This window comes from Ammospiza nelsoni, chromosome 4 (assembly GCF_027579445.1).
Source record: "Ammospiza nelsoni isolate bAmmNel1 chromosome 4, bAmmNel1.pri, whole genome shotgun sequence".
NCBI classification, from domain to species: domain Eukaryota; kingdom Metazoa; phylum Chordata; class Aves; order Passeriformes; family Passerellidae; genus Ammospiza; species Ammospiza nelsoni.
This window is the reverse complement of record NC_080636.1, coordinates 55,683,862-55,705,435: the sequence shown is the minus strand read 5'-3', so window position 1 is coordinate 55,705,435 and position 21,574 is coordinate 55,683,862. Positions and strand designations below refer to the sequence as shown.

General features: G+C 39.9%; 1 protein-coding gene across 5 annotated transcripts in view; it reads left to right on the top strand.

Annotated features, from left to right (window-relative positions):
• The window catches only part of MAPK10 (mitogen-activated protein kinase 10), a 146,664-nt gene that overhangs the window by 86,340 nt on the left and 38,750 nt on the right, over positions 1 to 21,574 (top strand). For all 5 annotated transcript variants that reach the window (XM_059469783.1, XM_059469781.1, XM_059469782.1 and 2 more), the window contains exons 5-9: positions 6,877 to 7,006; positions 8,865 to 8,923; positions 9,880 to 10,018; positions 10,982 to 11,147; positions 14,293 to 14,364. In XM_059469783.1, the coding sequence (XP_059325766.1) occupies positions 6,877 to 7,006; positions 8,865 to 8,923; positions 9,880 to 10,018; positions 10,982 to 11,147; positions 14,293 to 14,364 (566 nt within the window). The remainder of the gene's footprint in view (positions 1 to 6,876; positions 7,007 to 8,864; positions 8,924 to 9,879; positions 10,019 to 10,981; positions 11,148 to 14,292; positions 14,365 to 21,574) is intronic.

The following is a 21,574-nucleotide window of genomic DNA, read 5'->3' as shown; positions in this document are numbered from 1 at the left end:
ATGTGAGCTTGGACTTTGTGTTTGCATGTAAGCATGTAGGCTATTGAGCCAGGTAATAGACAAAAAAAAAAAAAAAATTGAGTATCTCATTCATCATCTCTCTGGTAGGGGTCTATCAGAGAGAAGATGACTGAAGTACTCAACTTTTTCCCTCAGTCTTCAGGGGCAACCTGTCTTCCCACACCTCTGCAGTGGAGGGACAGAAGGACAGGGACTGGGGGAGCAAAGTGCCTCCCACTGTAAATAAAGATCATGTTCATGGCCACCAAGGAACCGGAATGCACATGTGTCTGTGGGACCTGATGGGAGGCACCCCAGAGTGCTGAGGGAATTGGCTGATGTAGGTGCCAAGACAACTCTCCATGATATTTGAAAGTCCATGGCAGTCAGGTGTGTCGGGAGTTTAGTTCAAGCATGGCTTAAAGAAAAAGGCCACGAAGCCATGCAGCTGAGAGAAAAGTAACAGGTAGCTGTGAAGCAGTTTCAAAGCAGTTTCCAGCCTGACTTCTATAAACAATTAGTCTCTCTCAGGCATCCTTGCATAAACAATAAAGTTCTCAGGCAGTCTTCCCATAACAAAGGTAACATCCTCTCTGGGAAAAGATGGCACCCTGGGAACAGTTATGGAAGTTTTGAGAACCGTTCGTATCACAGTGAGAACACTGATTTTGTTTGATGTAAACAATCAACGGTATTGTAAAACAAAAGGAGTGGTTAGAGTTTTCTCTGTTAGCCTATCATAAAGCTGTATTTTGGAATATGCATGAAGTTCGTTAACACTATTATTTAAGGTGACGGATCGATCAATAAAGTTGGAGTTCGATGCATTATAGGATGGTCGTTCTCCCCCTCACTTCAACACAGGTGAAGTCCCAGATGATGGGAAAAAGGGAAGCTTTGTACCCATCTTTAAAAACGATAGAAAGGAGGACCTTAGGAACTACCAGCCTGTCAGCCTCACCTTTGTGCCTGGGAAGATCATGGAACAGCTCCTCCTGGAAGCTGTGCTAAGGCACAAGGAGCACGTGGAGGTGATTCAGGTCAGCCAGCACAGCTTCACCAAGGGCAAGTCCTGCCTGACCAACCCTGTGCCCTTCTGTGATGGAGTGACTCCATTCCATCAGTGGGCAGGGGAAGTGTTTCACATGTCATTTATCTGGACCTCTGTGAAGCATCCCTCTCTCTAAAATGGGAAGAGGTGGATTTGAGGGGAGGACATGTGCATCCAGAGGGTCAACAGGGCAGAATCCTGATGGACATCAGTGAGAAGTGGTGCCCCTCACTGGTCCATACTGGGATCAGGGTTGTTTAATATCTTCATTAATCACAGACAAAGAGATCAAGTGCACCTCGGCAAATTTGCAGGGTTGTGACCTTTAACAAGACCAAGTACAAGACGCTGCACCTGGGCTGGGGCAACCCTGGGATCAGCACAGGCTGGGGATGAACAGATCCCAGCAGCCCTGCCCTGAAGGACCTGGAGCTGCTGGTGGGTGAGAGGCTGGACATGACCCAGCCATGGGCACTGGCAGCCCAGAAAGCCAAACACATCCTGGGCTGCATCCAAAGCAGGGATAGGGAGGGGATGAGTGAGCCCAGCTGTCTTTCCTGATAAAATGCTGAAATGTAAAAATAGAGCCATATTTGAACTTCTTTCTTAAAATTTTTGTGGCACATCTTTGAAGTTTAAGCACTACAGAATTCCAGAATTCACTATGAATCTTGACAGCAATGCTGAATTTTCATTCAAGGACTGGGATGATAATCCCAAAAAATACAGGCTCTTCTGTCCTCTCTCATGTTACTTCATTCCAACACAAGATAATGGATCACATGTTTCACATACACGTTTCACATGCACATTGCATCTACAATGCAGGAAGGAACACTTTGAGCCTAATCAATAATCTCTGCAGTAATGAGGAACCCCATGGAAAACCTTGGCAACTGATTTATTTATTCTGTGAAACTGGTGATAGTAAAACAATGGTGACTTGTGCAGCAGCTGGGGAAGCAGCTTGGTTATGTTTTGTAATCTAGCTGCTTCTACTGGCTTGCAAGAAGCTGTGAGCTGATGGAAACATACAGAAAAACAGGCTGGAGCCATAGCTGGCAACAAGAAAAGTGCAGCAGTCATCCATTGTGAGGCTGTATTGGTCTTCTTTAGCATCAGCTCTGAATATTGTCTCAATTTCTCTGCATTTTCAGAGGGAATAGAACTGATCCAGAGAGTATAGTAGCCATTCCTGACAAGAGGTCTGCAACTCTTCAGTACAGTCATACTGGATTTTTTTTATTTTCAGCACAAAGGGTTGCTTCCAAATCTAATAGAGACATCTAAAGGCTTTTTGTTACAGTGGCCTTTGACTTGTACTGCTTGGGGCAACCTTTCTGCACCCTGGTGCATGTATGGAATTCTTTTATTTTTTCACTAGTTTAATGGAAAACATTCACTATATTTAAATATACTTTCTGGAGAGTTTTCACTCTAATAACTTTTTTTCTGATTAAAGTAATTATTGAAGAGCAGAATATGCACTGTTTGTATGAATATCTGCCTTTAGAAACTTGGAAGTTATTTATCAAGAGGAGAAAAAACAAGTTAAGAATGAGAAAGTCTAATTTCATTCTAAAATTTTGACTGATATGTGAGGGCAATGCAAGGAGCAAACAAACCAAACCCACCAAAAATCCATGCCACAGTAAACTTAGAAAAGTTTGCTTGAAGCAAAATAACATTTTCACTCATTTTTGTTGCTGTTCAGTACTTGGCTGAAAGGGGACTTCAAGTAAAGAGAATGTAAAGCACTTGAAATATTTTATGGTTAAAGCTTCATATACCACATTTACAGAAATTCTGCTTGATGTAGGAAAAAATTTGGTTCTTGTCATTCCTATAAATTACTTCTTCAGAAACTGCAATAGTGATAGTTATCTGAAACCAAGGGCTTTGAAATTGCCTCAGAGAAATTGCTATGGAAAGGATTCATATATTTTCTTTTTTATCTCCCTGTGCATATACATTTAGATGTGTATCTCAGCATTTCTAGGGAAGGTGCTCCACTCCATATATTGGTGGTGATTGGTGGTTGAGGATCAGCCATCATTAGCATTCTTGTTAAATGTGATTCCCTGGTTTTCCTTTATTTTCCTAAGAACCCATCTCCAAGTGTTGGTTTTAAAAGATTTTCTGTGGGTTTAACAGTCTGTTCTGGCAGGTAGACTATAATGGAATTGATAAATGTTGAATTTCCCTGTTGATGAAAAGATGGGAGGAATAAATTTAAGTATTTATTTGGTAAGTGTCTATTGAAATAGAAAGTTGGACATGAAACTAGAATGCTTTCCATTTCTTTTCAAAATAGGTATAAAAATGAATGCCTGGTCCTCCAAGTGCCTGACAACAGATCATTGCTCATTGATCATCATAGTCTGAGCTCACACAGAATATTATAGTAAATGATGACCTGGGTTTGTGAAAATCTGACTAGGAGGAGTTTCATTTTTTTCCTGCCAAAGTCAGCAAAAAGCCTTGTTAAATAACTGTGATTACATATATCTCTTGGTAGTCATGAATTTATATTCACTAAATTTTTTTATCTCTGCTAAATAGGTTTGTTTCAAATTATTTACAGTTTTAAAAGGCATTTTTAGCACTAACATTTGCCATGTCAAACTAACTGTAAAGAGGATTTATGGGGAAAGAGTTTATTTACTGCTTTTTCTGTCTGTGCAGCTGCCAGGGACATGGTAGTAAACGCTGAGGATTTTTCTGAGCTCATATTGCAGTAAAGCTATCATTTTATTACAAGATCAGGGGTAATTTAGAGTCTGCTATAAAATCAAGAAACTGTACAAATTAAAGAATAAATTCACAGTTCAGCAAGAGGTGTTATGATAGAGTTTCCAGAGAAACTCTTTTAGATGCAAGTCCAGTCTCTTATTTGAGATTTAGAGTGACTTTCACACTCAGCCTTTTCACCAGAGTTCACAGACACTCATTACTCTCTCTCTTGTTCCTGATCCCTGGAGCCAAGTGTTTATACAGCCACTCTCCTGCCAGTGACTGAAGTTTGTCTTAGGGAGGCTTATCATCAATACTAACCTTGGTTTTCCAAGGTAAGGATTTTGTGTAGCCAGCAGCAGAGAGAGGACCTACATCTGGTGTCTGTAGTTTCACTGTAGTGAAGTGCAGAGTTGGCTGGCTGTAAATAAAAGCTTCTTTCTGGTGAGCACAGAAAAAACTCATCAGGGCTGTGGGTTTACCCAGTGCAATGAATTTATGTAATGACTTCTTCAAGTAGTTGGATACCTTCCATTTGACAGAAGACCATGATAGAATTGCAATCAGCATCCTTGTGACTCAAAGTACATGTCTTTACAAAGGATTAGGAACTTTAGTTCTTCCATGGTATGCAAAGAAACAGGAATTGATCATAAAAGCCAACTGCTTAAGAAGCCTTTGGTTTTCTGATTTTAGATTGATTGTTTTGACAGAGAGAGAAAATTCAGAAAAGCGAACAGAGATCAGAAGCTGAAGAAAATGTTTGCTCCAACTTTTGTTGTTTTCTAACTCCTAGTCAGTAATTTTATGACGTATCTAATGAGATTAAAATACAAAAAAAGATTATTAAAATGATTCACAGTACTCTTACACAGCTCAGATGAGTCTTACATCGGCTTTTCATCCTAAAAGAAGTTGGGTAATCAAGATGGATTAGCTGAGAGATTTGTCTGCTGAAGTATATTTGCAGTAAATGTCTATGAACAATAGGGACAGAATATTTAACTGTTAAAAGATCCTGTATATTTAAATCCCTGGGCTTTGCATTTGATTTGTTCAATGCTTTCTTAATGGAACTAAAGGGTATTTTAGCTGTGGCCTTTATGATGCCCTGTTGTGGCTGAACTACATCAGAATGAGAGACACAGTTCTGACAGCAGGACAGGAGATTTGCTTTCTGCTATGTACTGTCAGGCTGTAAATCACATGTCATGCTCCTCCTAACACAAGGTTTAGTTGAGTGAAATTCTTTGGCTAGAGAGAAATCAAGTCAGGCTGGATTTCTGATAGCCTTGTCACCTAAGCTGCTGCTTGTGTGGTTTAACTGCTGCGTGCAGTACCTTTGTGCATGTGACTAGCTGGGTCATGGAAGTCACATGCCTTATTCATGAATAGGATAATACAGAATTGTTACCAACTGACAGAAGGGATGATGTTGGACACCTGGTCCAACCCAGCTGTTCAAAGCAGAGTCAACTAAAGCAGATTGCCCAGGACAACTGGAAGAGTCTGGCTCCACCTTCTTTACTCCTCCCGGCTGATACATAAGAAAATTGATAAGATCCACCCTAAGCCTTCTCCAGGCTAAGCAACTCCAGCTCACGCAGCTGCTCCCTGTATGACAGATGTTCCAGTCCCTAATAAACTTCATGGCTCATCAGTGGAATTGCTCCAGTCTTTATCTTTCTCATACTAGGAAGCCTGGAGTACCACCCAGAGCTCCAGATGTGGCCATGGAAAGATCACTTCCTTAAACCCACTCTCAGGAGACTTCCTAAATAAATCCTAAAAGCAATCTTTGCAAAACTTCTCATCATCTTTGTTCTAATTTGTGGGATGCATTTGGTGCGTTATTTATGCAGATGTAGTGAAAATTCAGCATTTCTGATTCTTCTCTTCTTGTATGGTTTCCCAGACAAACATTCCCAACAGTTTCTTACCTATTTTGAACAGCTGTACATTTTTGTTGGCTTTGTGACTAAGCTTCTGATGCTTGCATGCTTCTGCTCAACTTGGTTAGTTAGCCTCTGTCAATGAGTGTCTGAAGTAAGCAAGGGTTAATGAAAAAAGTTTTGCAGGATTCTGAATATTTACTTCATGCTTAGGAAAGCAATTTTTAGAACAATGGGTGGTTTGGTTGATTTATCTCCTGGGAAATACACTGTTGCTTTTCATGGACTAGCAGAAAACTTGTGTCATGCAATTCCTCTTTCTTGGTAAAAGGAAAAATCAGGAAATGAGTCTGAGGTGGTTGTCCATTTGGGGATGCTTCTAGTACTTAGTGTGCTTTATGGTATTTAGAAGTCAGAAATTATGTAGTCGGATTTGAACCAACAAAATAAGTGTTTCACATACATAAGGAGTAACATTTATAAAAATTAATGAAGGCTGTGAAAAACACATAAAAGTTTAAGGAGCATTTTAGGGCCCCAGCTTTAAAAGTTCACATCTCAAACAGTGTATTTCTTCATTTTCAAAAGTTGTAACTGTGCACATGTAACAAACTTTTTTGTTACTAGGAATGGGTAAAAATCCTCGTGAAATGGTTCTGTTTCTAGGTATGTTATTTATGTTATTGGAATTGGTTGATATGGTCTCAAAGAATGATTAAATAACTTGATTCCATTAGAAATATCATAAGGAAAACACAAAATTCATTTGGGGTAAGTGGGCACTTGGTTGTTGAACCACGTTGTGAAAGTGTTCATAACTGCAACAGAAAAAGCAAAACCCTTTTCTGCTATAGCCTTGCACAGAGAGTTGCTTTATGAAACAACTTCCTTCTCATCCATTTTTTATTGTATTTTTATCTGAATTTGCTTAAATTTTTCCCCCACCCCTTGAAAATAAGTGTTAATTTCCAGTGGAATTGGAGTTCAGAAGTAGTGGTGTGTGCTGCCTTCTGCTGATGTGGTGCTACGTTTCCTGTTGATCTCTTACTTTATTTTTTTTTTACATGGAAACTCTTCTTTTTTTGTCCCAGTATTTTTCTCAGTGGAAAAAAGGAAAAGGACCTGAGGTTCAGGAATTTGCCATGAGAAGTGCTGGATACCCTCTAAGATGCATAACCCCTGTGTTTGTCATCACTACAGTGCTGCATATGATGCCGTCCTTGACAGAAACGTGGCCATTAAGAAGCTCAGCAGACCATTTCAGAACCAAACTCATGCCAAGAGAGCTTACAGGGAGCTGGTCCTCATGAAGTGTGTGAATCATAAAAATGTAAGTGTTCAGCAGGAGAAATGGTATGTGCATTGCTGTGTTAGAAGGGAAGTTGTTTTGTTGGGTTCCTTTTTAAATGGAAGAAATTACAAGTAAACTATGCTCAAGGGCTACACACTGTCTGGTACTACAAGCCCACAGGAGAGACTGAGGGTATTCCATGTACTTATTTAAAGGCTCTGCCAAACTGGGATTGTTCTAGACTTTCCTGCTTCTTACACTATCTCTTCTATTGAATTGAGTATCCATAATGAATGAAAATATTTCTGTGCTGCACAGGGGTGTTATTCCAGGGCTGTGTATTAATTTTGACCATTATCTGTTAGAACTATCTGCCTGACACTGTATCAACTGCTTTTTTGTAGTGAAATTTGTAGGATTGCCACACTGCATTGTAAAGGGATGTCCTACGGATTTCATCTTCCTCCACCTCCTAGATTTCTCGTTGCCATATCTATGTGCCCTTTCCTTTTCATTAGGAGAGAATTTTTCAGTTTGCAGTGTTTACTTGTCCCTTGGATCTTGCAATGACTCTTACTCCTTATGCAAAGCATAAATGAACTTAAAACAATGTGATGCAAGGGGAGATTTTACACTTGTTCTCAATCACATGTTCACATGGAAAGAGGAAGGACTGACCATAAAATGGCAAATTGCAGGACTTGACACTACAGTGCCTCTGCCTCACTTCTGGGAAGGGATTTATCCTTACATTCCCACTGTGTTGATCAGGACTGTTCCTGTCTCTTCCCTGTTGACTTGATGGAAGCTACCTTCAACCAGCCCAATGCATGAGGATTTGAAAATGCAGGGATGAGCAGAAGTTTTTTAATGGTCTGGAAAGAGCAGAGGGGCAACAGGAGTGTCACTAATTTTAAATACATAATTTTAAACATGGTGCATGACAGCTGCTAACAGCACCACATGGGTTGGGTCAGAGCTTTAATCTGTCTGCACAGAGAAGTGCAAAGGAAGGAGAGGATTGTAAATGTACATGTGCAGAGGGAAGATTCAGTCAGAATATGTGGAGTAAAGAGAAAGAATGTTGAACAATTTGTGTTAGAAAATCTAAAGAGGAAATGGAGGTGGGAAGGGAGATATTCAGATGTTGCCTTCATGGCAGCAGTGCTGGCGTCCTCTACCTCTGTTACCTGCACAGAGGGAAAACAGGGGAAATCCAAATCTGTGAGGTCGTGTTGTTTCCTCTCTTCTTTTTCACACATTCTTACCAGTGTCTTTCAGCAGCCCAGCCTGTTTAAAATAAACCAAACAAAAATGCTAACCAAGCAAGAGAAAGGAGAAAAGGAGTTGAAGTGTGCAAAATGTCTTTGCTCAGGGGGATCTCTGGTTCAAAGTGCTTCTATTGAAAAGTTGTACCTCTCATGATGGAATTTGTATCAGCCAGTGTGTGCATGTGTGTGCCCTCAAAGGAATTGAGGCCATGTCAGAGGGAAGGAAGGAATACTGTTTGATAAGATGGTCCTTGGTTATTTCTGCCCTCAAATTAGCCTTCCTCATAAATAAGAACAAAGCACAAAGACTGCTATGGTAGATTGAACTGAAGTTGATCCTTGAACCTGCAACTTCAAAACTGAGAGGAGTGTCTCACCCTTAGTACTTTGTTTTGTCACTGGTTATCCTTCTTTCAGAGGATTTCTAGTGCACCTAAAAGAAATCTGAGAGATCTGTGGTATTTTATTTTGAATGCTGCTGATTTTTTTACTGGTCCATAAAGTGAGAAGTGTTAATATATACAGAGCAGTGAAAAAACAGTTTATTCTTTAACACAGTTCAAAACGCATTCAACTGATTATGTATATAATTTATTTTTACTCTTTTTTCTTACTTTGCTTTTCAGATTATAAGTTTATTAAATGTCTTCACACCACAGAAATCTCTGGAGGAGTTCCAGGATGTGTAAGTAACGGGGCAGTAATTAAACTAAAGCTTTAGGGATGTGTGGGGCATTATGGTGTACCTTTACCTCAGCAAAATACAAAGGTTGCAGCCCCCTCTAAAATTAAAGTGTGACTCTAGTGGGTAGAAAAATATTCTGAATTCCCATATTGGGAGCTCTTTTGATAATTTAAGGTGAAAACCACCAGTTTCATATTTGTTGTTGTGTAATGTTATTTGCCTGGGGAAATGGGGGTTGTTGTAGAAGAAAATCAACACCTCTGTTGGAACCTTGCCCTGCTAGATAACCACTTCTATGCCCAGTATGAGCCTGCTGAGAATGAAATTTTAAGTATTCTCTGTTTTATATTGTTGGCCTCCTTTTATCTTCCTGTCTTTCCCACGTTCTGTGTACATTGCATGGAAATATGTTCCTATTCTATCTATAGTCTGATGCCAGGAGTAACCAATTAATTGTAAATGAGAATTTTGTGAAGTCATGCAAGCTGAGGAGAATTTTTGAAGGCATTCTGCATAGGGATGCATATTTTACCCTCTCAGACACCTCTGTTTCTCTCAGATTACTATGTGTACTGTGGAAGCCATCCTTGCTGTGACCAAAGGCTGAGCAGTTACATCATCTGGTGCTTGTGGGTCTTTTGGGTTCAGTGCCTTTCTGTGTGGTGCTGCCTGATTGTCCACGTAGGGTACAGTGTCTGTCATGGGGAATGCACCAAGAAAGGGCAAATAAGCCACCAGTTTTCCTGGTATGCTGAAAGAGTGGTGTCTCAGCAGTGAGATACAAACACCACCGTGGTGCTGTGGTTAGTGGGCCCAGTCTCCAGCTGGGTTACTCCCAGTCATCAGAAATAAAGTGAGTTTTAAAGCAAGAAAAGGCATTGTTTCTTATTTGAGATGATGCTGTGATTTGCCTTCAACACAAAAAACTAACCCTGTGGTTTTGCCTTTCCATTCAGCTACCTGGTAATGGAATTAATGGATGCCAACCTGTGCCAGGTCATTCAGATGGAGCTGGACCATGAGCGAATGTCTTACCTTCTGTACCAAATGCTCTGTGGAATCAAGCATCTTCACTCTGCAGGGATTATTCACAGGGTAAGGGACCTTTGGCTTAAAACTTAAGGCAGCATATGAGATGATCATGAAGACTTTAAATGCCATTTGGCTCTCTTGTGTATTGGGGATCAAAGGCCTGTGTCCCAGTGGAATGAATAAAAGACATAAAAGCCACAGTCAGAGGTCAGAGGATATGGAATTGGCATTTGTCATCATTTACATGTGCTGAAGCAGATGAAAAGACTGCGGAGTCTATATTAAATGCATCCTCTCATTTTACATTTTACACATCAGTGCTGTGCCTGGTAAGGATGTGGTACCTGGCTGTGCACGTGTGATAGTCAAGAGCAGAGGGGGATCGGGTCATGTCACTGTGAGCAGGAGGGAATTCTCAATGGATTGAAAAGACTGGCTTAACTTCTTTATTGAAAAGGGCTTTCACTAATTTGGGATTTCCACATCAAAAAAAAAAAAAAAAAAAAGTTTTCCTAAAGAAAAGAAAGGCTGATAAAGTGGGCTACAAAGTGGATGTTCTTCCACAAAGTTCTCCTATCTTGGCATGTCATGTGTTTAGCAGAGGGTTATAGATTTGGCTGCCAGATAGTCATCCAGCAAAGGATGAGTTGAATTATTATAAATAAAGCATTAAGGTACCTCTCCAGGTGCAGTAGGAATGTCTCTAACAGGTTCACAGTGTTAAGAGAAAATAATCTAATCAAAACACCACTCGGATACTAATCCTAGTAAATGCAATTAATTTACTGCCAGTAGCTCCTGTTATCCAGGTAAAGCCCAGTATGCTGAGGTAGAACAACTTCCAGAACAGTTTGCTACAGAAACAACGGCAAGGTTTTGCTGTATATTTACAAGTATTTCTGATAGCAACTGGGTCGGAAGAGGGAAAGAGTATTTGAAGGGTGACCTAAAGCATCTGCTGGAATCATAGCTGTGCCTGGCTTTATAAAGGACAGTCACATGGGTTTTTTTCACTGTCTTTTGCAGGATTTAAAACCAAGTAACATTGTAGTAAAATCTGACTGCACGTTGAAGATTCTGGATTTTGGACTGGCCAGGACTGCAGGCACTAGCTTCATGATGACCCCCTATGTGGTGACACGTTACTACAGAGCACCGGAGGTCATCCTGGGAATGGGCTACAAGGAGAACGGTAGGGCTGCAGTGCCACTGCACCAGGGCCCCTCAGGGGCAAGCTCTGCTTCACCACTGTGAGGGAGGCCCAAAGGAGGGACAGGAAATGTAGTGGGAAATGGTGGGGAATGACACCTGGAGTTAGAGCAGTTCCTCACTGCTGTGAACTGCAGCTGCAGAATGTATTTGGGATGCACTGCTGGTGAATTTATCAGTGTGGGATGGCAGAGTAACAGGGAACTTATTCTTAGTTATGTTTGAAGTTACAACTACAGTCAACTCGTTTTGACCAGAGCTTGCATCTTTGCCTTCTGTGGCCGTGAAATAACGTGGGAACCACTGGAATTGCTGAACGAGTCATGTGTTCTAAATTTGAGTCTGGATCTCTGAATTGTTTGAAGAAACAAGAAGTACAAGCTGAAATAGAAAATCCTAGCCCTTCCAGCATTTCTCTAAATCCAGAGCTCGATCTGAATTTCAGGAATTAATTCCTTCTTCATGATAAATTTAACAAAGTCCCAGGTTTTGCTGACAGGTTTCATCTTGTCAAGATCTAGGTATAAATTTTGCACTTTGAGTTTTGTTTTTTTTAAATGACAAGTAGAATTGCAGAGAAGGAGAAAAAGCTGAAACTAAAAAAAAAAAAAATAAACAAAAGATATAATTTGTATGTAATCTCCCTAGAAGTAAATAGGATATTTCTCTGAATAGTCTGAGAGAGATCTTGGTCCTTGGAAATATTGTGAAAAGCAGGTGGGGGTGCTTGCTATAGAGAAGCTGACAAAGAAAAACTCAAATTTTGCAGAAGATGAAGGGAAAACTTTTGAAGATGTTCTCATCTTGTAACAAAACTGAGAATTGCATCTGAGTGCCAGGTAGACCAGGCAGGAAATGAAGGAATAGCTAGGGCTCAGATTTTGCTGTCAAAGGTATAATTTGTCTGTTTGAGGAGACTTTTTGATGGCAAATACAGCAAATGTAACAAGACCAGGAATTTATTAAAAGTGCCCTGCTTAATTTATGTTGAGGAGGGTAGCTAACCTACAGGAGAACTTTTACTAACAGCCACTTTACAGCACCCTGTAAAGGGCAGTGAAACTGATTTTGGGAGCCAATTCCATGGCTTCAGCACTACTGAAAACATAATCACACCACCTCTTCCAAAATTAGCAAGTCCCTGTATGGATAATTTGTAATGTTTATGAGTTTAAGTATAAATTTTAATACAAAAGTCTAAAAAGTAGAGAAATTATTATTATTGTTGTTGTTATTATTATTATTATTATGACGCTTAGCTTAGAGAATAATTTCTGAAAGTAAAGGAATTATATTCTTTAAAGTTTTTTGTTTGAAATTTTTGCTAAGTGTCATTAGAAATTTGAGCTAGCACTCTTTATCAGTATCCAGAGATCTTCTGTTGTCAAATGAATTCTTTTGTTGTTCTTTTCCCCCTCCAGACATTTAGCAGATGATTAGGATTATTGTTTCTGTTATTGTCCATGAAAGGACAGAGAGAGCCTTTGCTTTTCACGTGATTAAAACTGCACCAAGAAGAAGTTAGACACACTTTTGTGACACAGCTTGGAAAGTTCTAATGTTTGCCACATCCAAGGGCCCTGATCAAATGCCCATTGAGGTTAACACAGAGACTTCCTTTGACTTCCCTGGGCAATCAGTTTGGCTTAAGATGAATGACCTTGTCTGACTTGGACAAAGCCAAAATAAAGAGAGGAAGAAAACAAAATGTTTGAAAATGAAGCTCATCTGTCAGAGGAACTGCTTTGCTTGGAGGCTCTGACCCAGCTCCCAAGGAAGTCAACAGAAAGGGATGATCTTTGCTTCCCTGCTCTGGCCTATGCTGCCACATTACTGAAGCTCCCCAACTTTTTTCCTCTCTATGTACACTGCCTGTATAAGGACTGTTCACTGCTTTCATTTTCTTTCTGCACTTGGTTGGCTAAAGATGCATAATTATTACCAGTTTGCTGCACTTCTATGGAAGGCCCTAAAACTGTCTCTAGGAAGAAATCTCTGCCTCTGCCTCTGGCATGCTTCTGCTGTCCCATGCCCCTGATACCTGTACCCTCCTTTTCCCAAATGGAACATTTCACCTTTATTTTGTTTCACCAAGAAATGAGTTGTTTGTTTGTTTCTTTGGTTTGTTTTGGATTGCTTTTGAAGGTTAAGAAAGGGGAAGAAAAAGAGGAGAAAATTGGTTTTGTAGATCAAACATAACCAGAAAATGAGGATTTCAGCTCAGAAACAACATAGTCTTTTAAAGCATTTCAGAGCAGTTTTTACCTTTTCACATGGAAGACAGGTTTTGTTTGTTTTATTTTATTTTTTTTTCTGTGAATACTGTGTCGCTATCTATCCAGCACTTCTGCTTTAAAGACTTAAAGAGCAAAAAACCCCTATCCAAGTCAAGCATATAAGGTAACTGTATATTTAATCTAAAAGCTGAAGGCAGGATTAGGAATAGGAAATGCTCTTAGTCTTGTTGATATTTGTCCTTTGGAGCTTTTGTTACAGCTTTTATTTTGAGTGCCTACACAGTACAAAACAGAGTCCACTCAGGTCATGCTCTGTGATAGGTACCTATAGATAGGATATAGGTATAGATCCTGAAAGAGGAGATTTAAATAACCTTTAAGGGTGGTATTTTTCCACATGGCCTTTACCTGTGTGAGCAGTTCCATTTGGAACCTCTTGTCAGCAGCTGCAGAGAGACTCAGTGCTGAAGAACAAAGCCTAGGAGCTCTGCAAGTAGGATTTATTCAATTATCATTATCTGGTTGCTTTGGTTTTTTCCTTTAAAAAAAAAAAAGAGTGGTTTTTAGCTGTAAATTCATTCATAAATGCCATGGGTCTGTGCAGTTGTTACTTAATCTTTACTTGCTAGCTCTAGACCTTTACCCAAAATGTTGTTTTTTAAACTTTTTCCACTGTTGTTACTAACTGCTATTGAGCTGACTGACACAGCTTTTGTTTGTTTAGTTACTTATTTTAGCTTTTGGTAAGACATGAAAAAGAAACCCAACAAAACCACAAAACAAACTGTACTGTGCTGATCAACCTTTTCCCCCTCCTTTAGGAGTGAAATGTTGTAGTTAACTTTGCTTTTTTTTCCCTCCTTCTTCACTTCCCTGTCTCTGCTGTTCTAGTGGATATATGGTCTGTGGGATGCATTATGGGAGAAATGGTTCGCCACAAAATCCTCTTTCCAGGAAGGGACTGTATCCTTGTGCCATTTGCTGCAGCTTCACCTATTATTTGTTCCTCTCCTCCACCCCATCCCTCTTACCATAAAATGACTATACCAGGACTGTAAAGATAGAAGCAGAAAGTTGAATCTCAGAGGTATGGCTAAATAAAAATAGCACACTACTGATATGCACAAAATTGAAAATGAAAAACAGATGCACAGAATTATTTCAGTCAATTAAATTGCTCTAAAACCTGTAATCATTCCATTTTATATACTATTTATGTCATGTCAATAAGCAATATAGAAAACAAGCATTATGATGGCAAATTGGACAGCTTTATTTACTATTCTTAAAAGGAAAAATAAGAAAAAAAAAAAGTCCTAATTTGGCCCATCTCATTCCTGTAAATCTGTTTTTCTGCTTTTATATTTTGGAAATATTGACTTCATAACATTTGTGGTGACATCATAATCTTTTGCTTGCTAATGCATCATGGTTTTGGATTCATCTCAATGCTGTATGGGCTCAGTGTTGAGTCAATACAACATTTTTATTTTTATTTAAAACAAAATGAAGAATTTGACTCACCCAGTTTAAGGCAACCGTTTTTCTGCTGTGGTGTCCAAATTGGCCTGAAATCAGATTCTCTTGATTTAAAAATGAACTTCCCTTTACTTGCATGAGGTCTGTGTTGTCAACTAAACTTTATTTCCCTCCTATCTTGTTCTTCTTGTCTTGAGTGATATTATTTTTACCCCTTCCAAGGTGGTGAAAGCAATATTAGAAAATGAAAACAAAAGAGGAGGTGTGTACTCAGCCTCCTGTTTATCACAGACTAAACCTGCCCGTGCTGGCTTGGAAATGTAAGTAAGTGTGTTTTGCCCATCAGAATAAAATGAGGCAACACAACATCTCTTCACTTTTGGAAACAAAAAGGCATCTTATTTTCAGCTAGTTGGCAGAAAGGCACCACGAAAACCTGGCATCAGCAGCCACTGGCAGTTGGTGTGCAGAAAACCCAGCTTTCACAGACATGGAGCCGTGGAAGCAATTATTTTTTTGCTGACTTTTGAGTAATTCCTGTCATGTTTGTCAAAGCTGGGTGCTGCCTGTCCTGTTTTCCCAGCTCTGTCAGCTTCCTCTGAAAGCTGAGCTGTGCTTGGTGGCCCAGTGAAGATGCAGTTCTGCTTCACTGGCAGGGAGATGGAGGGACAGCAGGGACCTCCTGCTTGCTCAGGGGGTGACAGCAGCACTTTACTGCTCCCAGTCTTAGAGGAAGAGGGGCTGGAAAGTTATTGGATGCAAAACAAGGCAGAGAGGCTAAAATGGTGATTTTCTTTATCAGTAGGTAGCTTTGAGATGCTTAAAGGTGCTGAGCTGTCCCTGCAGCATGAGGAGCAGGCTGCACACCCAGCTCCAGCTGTAACCTCTAAGTGCAGAGCAGCTCCCACCACGCCCAAGATCTGTAATTCAGTGTGATGGTTGTGCTGTGTTTCAGTGGTAACACCACCTCAGAAACACCATCATAATGCTTCCACCAAACAATGCACTCTTCTCCTCTTAAAAACAAAGAAAGAAAAAAAACAAAAGGAAAAAAAAAAACAAAAATAAAAGAAAAACTAAACTATCTATAGTACACTTGAGGCTCAGCAGTAAATACTGAGGATATTTCCATTTAATCTTTTCTGAGTGAAGTCTGAGATGTTAGTTGATAAGCAGCTGGAATTCATACAAAGAATGGTTTCAGGATAAAAGCATGGTTAATGGGTTGCTCTCCTTTTTCAACAACAAATTAGGAGATATGTTCTTTTGCCCCTGTCTAGAAAAAATGTTAATGCTATATAAATCAAACAATGTAGCTTTTAAAAAAATCATTCAAACATGAGAATGACTTTGTTTCTGTCTGGCTGTGGAAACAGTCTCTTATGACAGTGTTGTATTCAGGGATAACAGAAAAATAATCTTAAAATTTCTTTTAATATTTCAGCATCAGTTGAAAATAACAACTGAATTTTTGAAAAAATGCAGCAAACATTGTGTAAATTGTGAGATAGTCCTACTTTTTAAATCATTGGAAATCTTGTATCCTGAAATAGAATTTGGGCCAGGTCACAATTACTACCATGCTTTAAAGGTGGGTTTATTCAGGTGAGCGGGATGTTTAAAAAAAAAAAAAAAAGGAAGAAAAAAAACAATTAGTACATTCATTTCCAAGTCAGCACTCATTTGTTAACCAGTTTGATCCCATGAATGAGTTGTCAGTGTTGGAAGGACTGGTTTGTGTATGGATCCATATGATTTCCCACCCCTCCATGGCTGTTGATGAGCAGATCTAGTTTCCCTCCTTCCCAGGTGCAGGAAGAGCTGGAGAAGCATTTGTGCAGCTGCAGGTAAACTTCACAGAAGCACATTACATACTTCCCTTGGGCTACTTAAGGCTTTCCAGCAGAGAGTTCTCTAGCTGGAAGAGGCAAGTCTGTATAGAAATCAAAAATACCAGTTCTTTTTAATCATTCAGAAGACAGTCTCCTGTGTGCACTTGCTATCAATATGAGCTTACTCATTTCTAGTCTGGAGTAGGAACATTTGTGTATGGCACAGTATACATCTAAGAAAAAAATCACAGCTGCTGCCATGTTTCATGGAAAGAAAATATTTTAAAATTTAATCTCACCTAAATCATCCCACTGAGTTACCACGGCACTCAGGTGCTGCTGACTTGAAATGAAATTTCATTTTTAAAGTCTTTGTGGACATTAGAACATGGAGGGGATTAATTTCAGATCTCTCATCTACATAAACAAGAAAGTCTCTCTTAAGCTGCTGTGAGAAAGCTCTGGAATCTGGGTAGACTGCAGCTGGTTTTCAGACAAGTAAGAACAGCCTCCAGTGTCCTGGAGAGTACTGGGCAGAAATTGCCTGGCAGGTACCCTCATTCCTTGTTTTTCAGCTAGGGCAGACATTTCAAAATACTGTCAGGGAAACTTCCTTGTCAGATATAAGAACCTCTTGAGAAGAAATCCACCTTTCAATCCATTTCCAGATGGATTTTCAGACCAAAATATTCCTGGCAAGTTCCAGTAAGCTTTTGTAGTCCACTTCTGAGTCTCTTGCTCAGTGTTTCTTTGATGCCTGTTCCATTTCTGTTAAATTGGAAAGAATGCGAGCAGCTAAAAAGTGCCTGAATTCTTGGATGCCATTGGAAATATGTTAGAAAACCCCAGGGCTTTCCCAAAAGCTGGTTCAGCTCTAGGTAATAACATCTTCAAAATCTCATAAGATTTCAATTTAAGGATTGGAAATGTATTTCTGGTTTTTTATTTGAAGAGAAGGGAAAACTTAAAATGAATGCTTTCAGGTGAGACAGTTTTATTAAGATCTGAGCTGCCAGGTTCCACAGTGATGTCCTACAGGCACACATGACTTAGTGGGGGAAATGAAGTGATCAGAGCATTTATTTTCAGTACTGAAAAGGAGGCATTTAGAGAATGGTACTATAGCAATTTCACTTGTGAGTCCTTCAGCAGATCAAAGGAACACAGTGATTTAGCCATAGAAATATATAGTGATAATAGACAAATGTCCTGAATTTGGCTAGGCCTGAATTTCCACTGTAAATATGAAGAACAGATTTCCTACTTCAAGTAGCTTAGAGTCTTAGAAAGTCAAAAGAGAAAATACCATTAAAGTAGGAAGAGAGAAAAGTTCCAACTTTCTTCTATGTAATTATGAACATCCAAGAGGAATTGTGAAGAGATTTCAACATTAACAGATAGAGTTAATGTTTTCTGTGGCCATATTTTCAAAAATTCCGTTGCCCACCAGCTGTCTTTGAGAGTGCTGGGATTAAGAAATGCTCTCTGACATCTGACAGAAAGTGTTCTATTGCCTTAGAAAAAGAGTTTTCATCAAGAAAGTCCTTCAGGAAAATGTGGTGCCTTTCCACCACTCATAATCAGAATTTCTCTTTGTGTTTGATCTGCATTGATTAATAGGTGTAATTTTAGTGTTTTGAGGGCATTTTTGGGTGTTTCTTAAACTACAGTATAATAAAAACTTCTGCATTTTTGTTAAGCGCAGTCTGTTGCTTTACTTGTTCCGGGTGGTATTTCTTAAAGCTCGTTTGGTCTTAAAATCAAAACCAGCAACTAACATCAGGATTATTTAAAAGACACTGTTAAGAGTGACTGGCCTGGCTTTCCAGGTGGGATCAGCTGGTTCATGTTAGCCTGCTGCTTAAGTGTGTGCTAGCTGTGATGGCGTTGATAGCTAATTTTGGATTTTGTTGGCCTGAATTATTCTTCCCTGGGTATTTGGTTTTGGACTCAGGATTTGTCTTAAAGTTTGCTCATATGAGGTGAGGTCTGTTTCAAAGAGGTCTCAGGATAGATGTGAGGATGATTTGGCTGTTGCCATTTTTCTCATTTTTTTAAATTTCAGATATGCCTACTCCAACAGATTAGAGTGTAATTTGCACTTAGCATGAAAGCCCCATGCTGTCTGTCATCTGAGTGGCTCTTGGACTGGTTCCCAGGTGCCACAGTGAAGATGATCCACTGCTTGTTTCCCATCACTCACCTTAAAGGTTTTCAGGATGTACTGCTGCCTTGAATGAATTTCAACCAAGGCAAGTTTTAATTGAGTTTTCTGGCACCTGTGAAAATTGGATGGTCTCAAGTGTTTGGGGTGTTATCTCAAGTTATTTCTGTGGCATTAGTCATTTTTTTCTTGATGGCAGCTGTGCTAAATTGAGCTGAGACAGACTGGAACAGTTGAGCAGAGAATTTAGAACATGTGGACAAAACATTACTCAAGTGCCTTTTGTCAAGAGCATGCAGGTATTTGGACAGGACCAAAATAAAGAACTGGAACACCTTCAAAATCACAGGAAGCTGAGTTAGGAGGTTTTGGTTGGATATCAGGAAAAGGTTTTCACCTAGAGGATGACTGGGCACTAACACAGGGCAGTGGTCACAGCACCAACCCAACAGAGATGAAGGAGTGTTTGGACAAAGCTGTCAGGCACAGGGGGTGACTCCTGGGGTGTGCTGAGCAGGGCCAGGAGTTGGACTGGATGATCCTGATGGGTCCCTTCCAGCTCAGCATATTCTGTGATTCTTGTTCCAGATATGAAAACTTACAAATTATCTGCTAATCTGTTTGTATTGTAGCAAGAGAGACTACCTGTGGGTTTCCTGCTGGAAGAGGTAACACAAGAGTACTTGAATAGTCTTTGAGACCTGAGAAGAGATACTTCGAAATCAAAATGTAAAAGAAGCTAAAAGAGGACCTGAAGCTAGGAAATGCAGGATCTCCAAAACAGATTTTCAATTTTCAATGCTATGGTCTGTTAGACACAGGGTAGTGTGTTTACATTCCTTGGCAGGACTATCTGTAGGTCTCTCTTACTGTGATGGTTTGTTTATTTGTTTGTTTTTTATATAGATATATCCAAAAGAAAATGGGAGAAGGGGAAGGGTGTGAGTGATCCCTTGTGTCTCCACTCATTCTTGAACTTTCTACTCAGGATTCCCATGGCTTTTTCAGTCATTTTTTAACAGGCATTTTTTAGCACTTTTTTGGCACTGCAGCCAAGGAGGCAGGAGCCTTCTCCACTTCAGGCTTCCCACTGGGTCACTGAAAGTTTGAAAAAAGACAGAAATTCATAGGTTGGTTTGAAGCCTCACCCTTGTAAAATGGTGACAATTCCCTTTTGCTTCCGTATAGCATCTGTCAGAAGAGCACCTGTATTCCATGGTGTTTGGCAAGAAGAAAATTAGAAGTCACTAAGGCAATTATTAAAACACTTAGGAATCTTATTGCTGTTATTGAGAAATATTAAGGTTTTCATAACATCATATGGAAAGTGGTGTTTCAAATTAGAAAGGAAAAACTTTCTCAGGAAATCCTAATGGATGAGCTGATACTGTGCTGAGCGAGCCCTTGTTAAAACATGTTGGAATTCAAGCATATAACAAATACAAGCACAAAGGGGAGGGTTTTGGTATCTCTGCAAGTTCTCAGCAAGGAGATTGGAATGTCAGAAAACTGGGAGTTTGCCATGACTTAGCCAGAATTGGTAAGGGTTTGGTGGTTTGGGGAGGGTTTTAATCCTTTTCAAGAGTTTGAGCCATCTCCACAATGGTCATTGGGAGTGCCACACATCCCAGACTTTCCTTGGCATTGGCAGGTCTGGAGTCTTTATAGCTGTGGTATCTGGAGCATGTGAAAAAAAAGCATCTATGCCCATGTATAACTGAAAACTACCCTGTATTTTTATAAACCATGCCCTTTTTTTATTGCATAGCAATAACAGAAAAACCTTTTAAAAAAAGGTACAGCATCCAATACAGGCTTATTGTTATTTTTCATGCTGAAAATTCAAGTAAGTGCCTAGAAATGGTTCTTCAGAGCAGACATCAATACAGATGTGCAGGAGCACTAAAATCAGAGATGGAGGTAAAGAAAGGTCTTGCCCAGCAAAAGTGTCTGTCCATTTTAGGAGAATTTGGAGAGAGAAGCTCGCTGTTATCACAGGCATACTCAGCTGTCTTCACTGGAGTTTGCACCTTAGCCATTGGCAAGCAGTGTTGTGGGCTAAGTGGCCTACAGTTACACAAGTAAAATCAGGTGTCATTATTTGCTTCATTAATATGTTTATCATTATCTTCTTCAGTTAGTTGTGAGGAGGTGAACATCTCTTTTCAGCTGGCAGAGGGGAGATTCCAGCATCACTGAAACAGGAGCTGTTACAAATGTGAATGTTTGGTATTCTCACCCGTGCTCTGGGAAGAAAGTGTGAACCAGCCCATGAGGCTGGAAAAGGTAGCAAAGCTCATTCAGGTGTGCATGCATCTCTGGTCTCTGGAGTGTCCTGTGGCTTGCATTTAATGAATTTCATTTTGAATGTCACCATTTTCATTGGATGACAGTCAGATCTTACTGAGTGCAAGACTGAAAAGCCACCTCAGTGGGAGTTTGGGCAAGGGCGGTTGCAGATTCTCCCTATGGACTCCCTCTCACTGTTTTGTGAACTCCCAGAGAACCTGCAGTTTTGAAGGAGGAGAATGTAGATTTATCAGGGAGGTTTCTATGAAAGGTTGACTTGGGTCCTCTCCATATAGAAACATCTTTGGGTAGTGCTACAATTCCTGACCCTTCTGCATCTCTGCTGGAGGGAATTTGAAGTCTAGAAGGATGAGCAAGCACTGATTTGGATCAGGAAGTACCTGTTTGG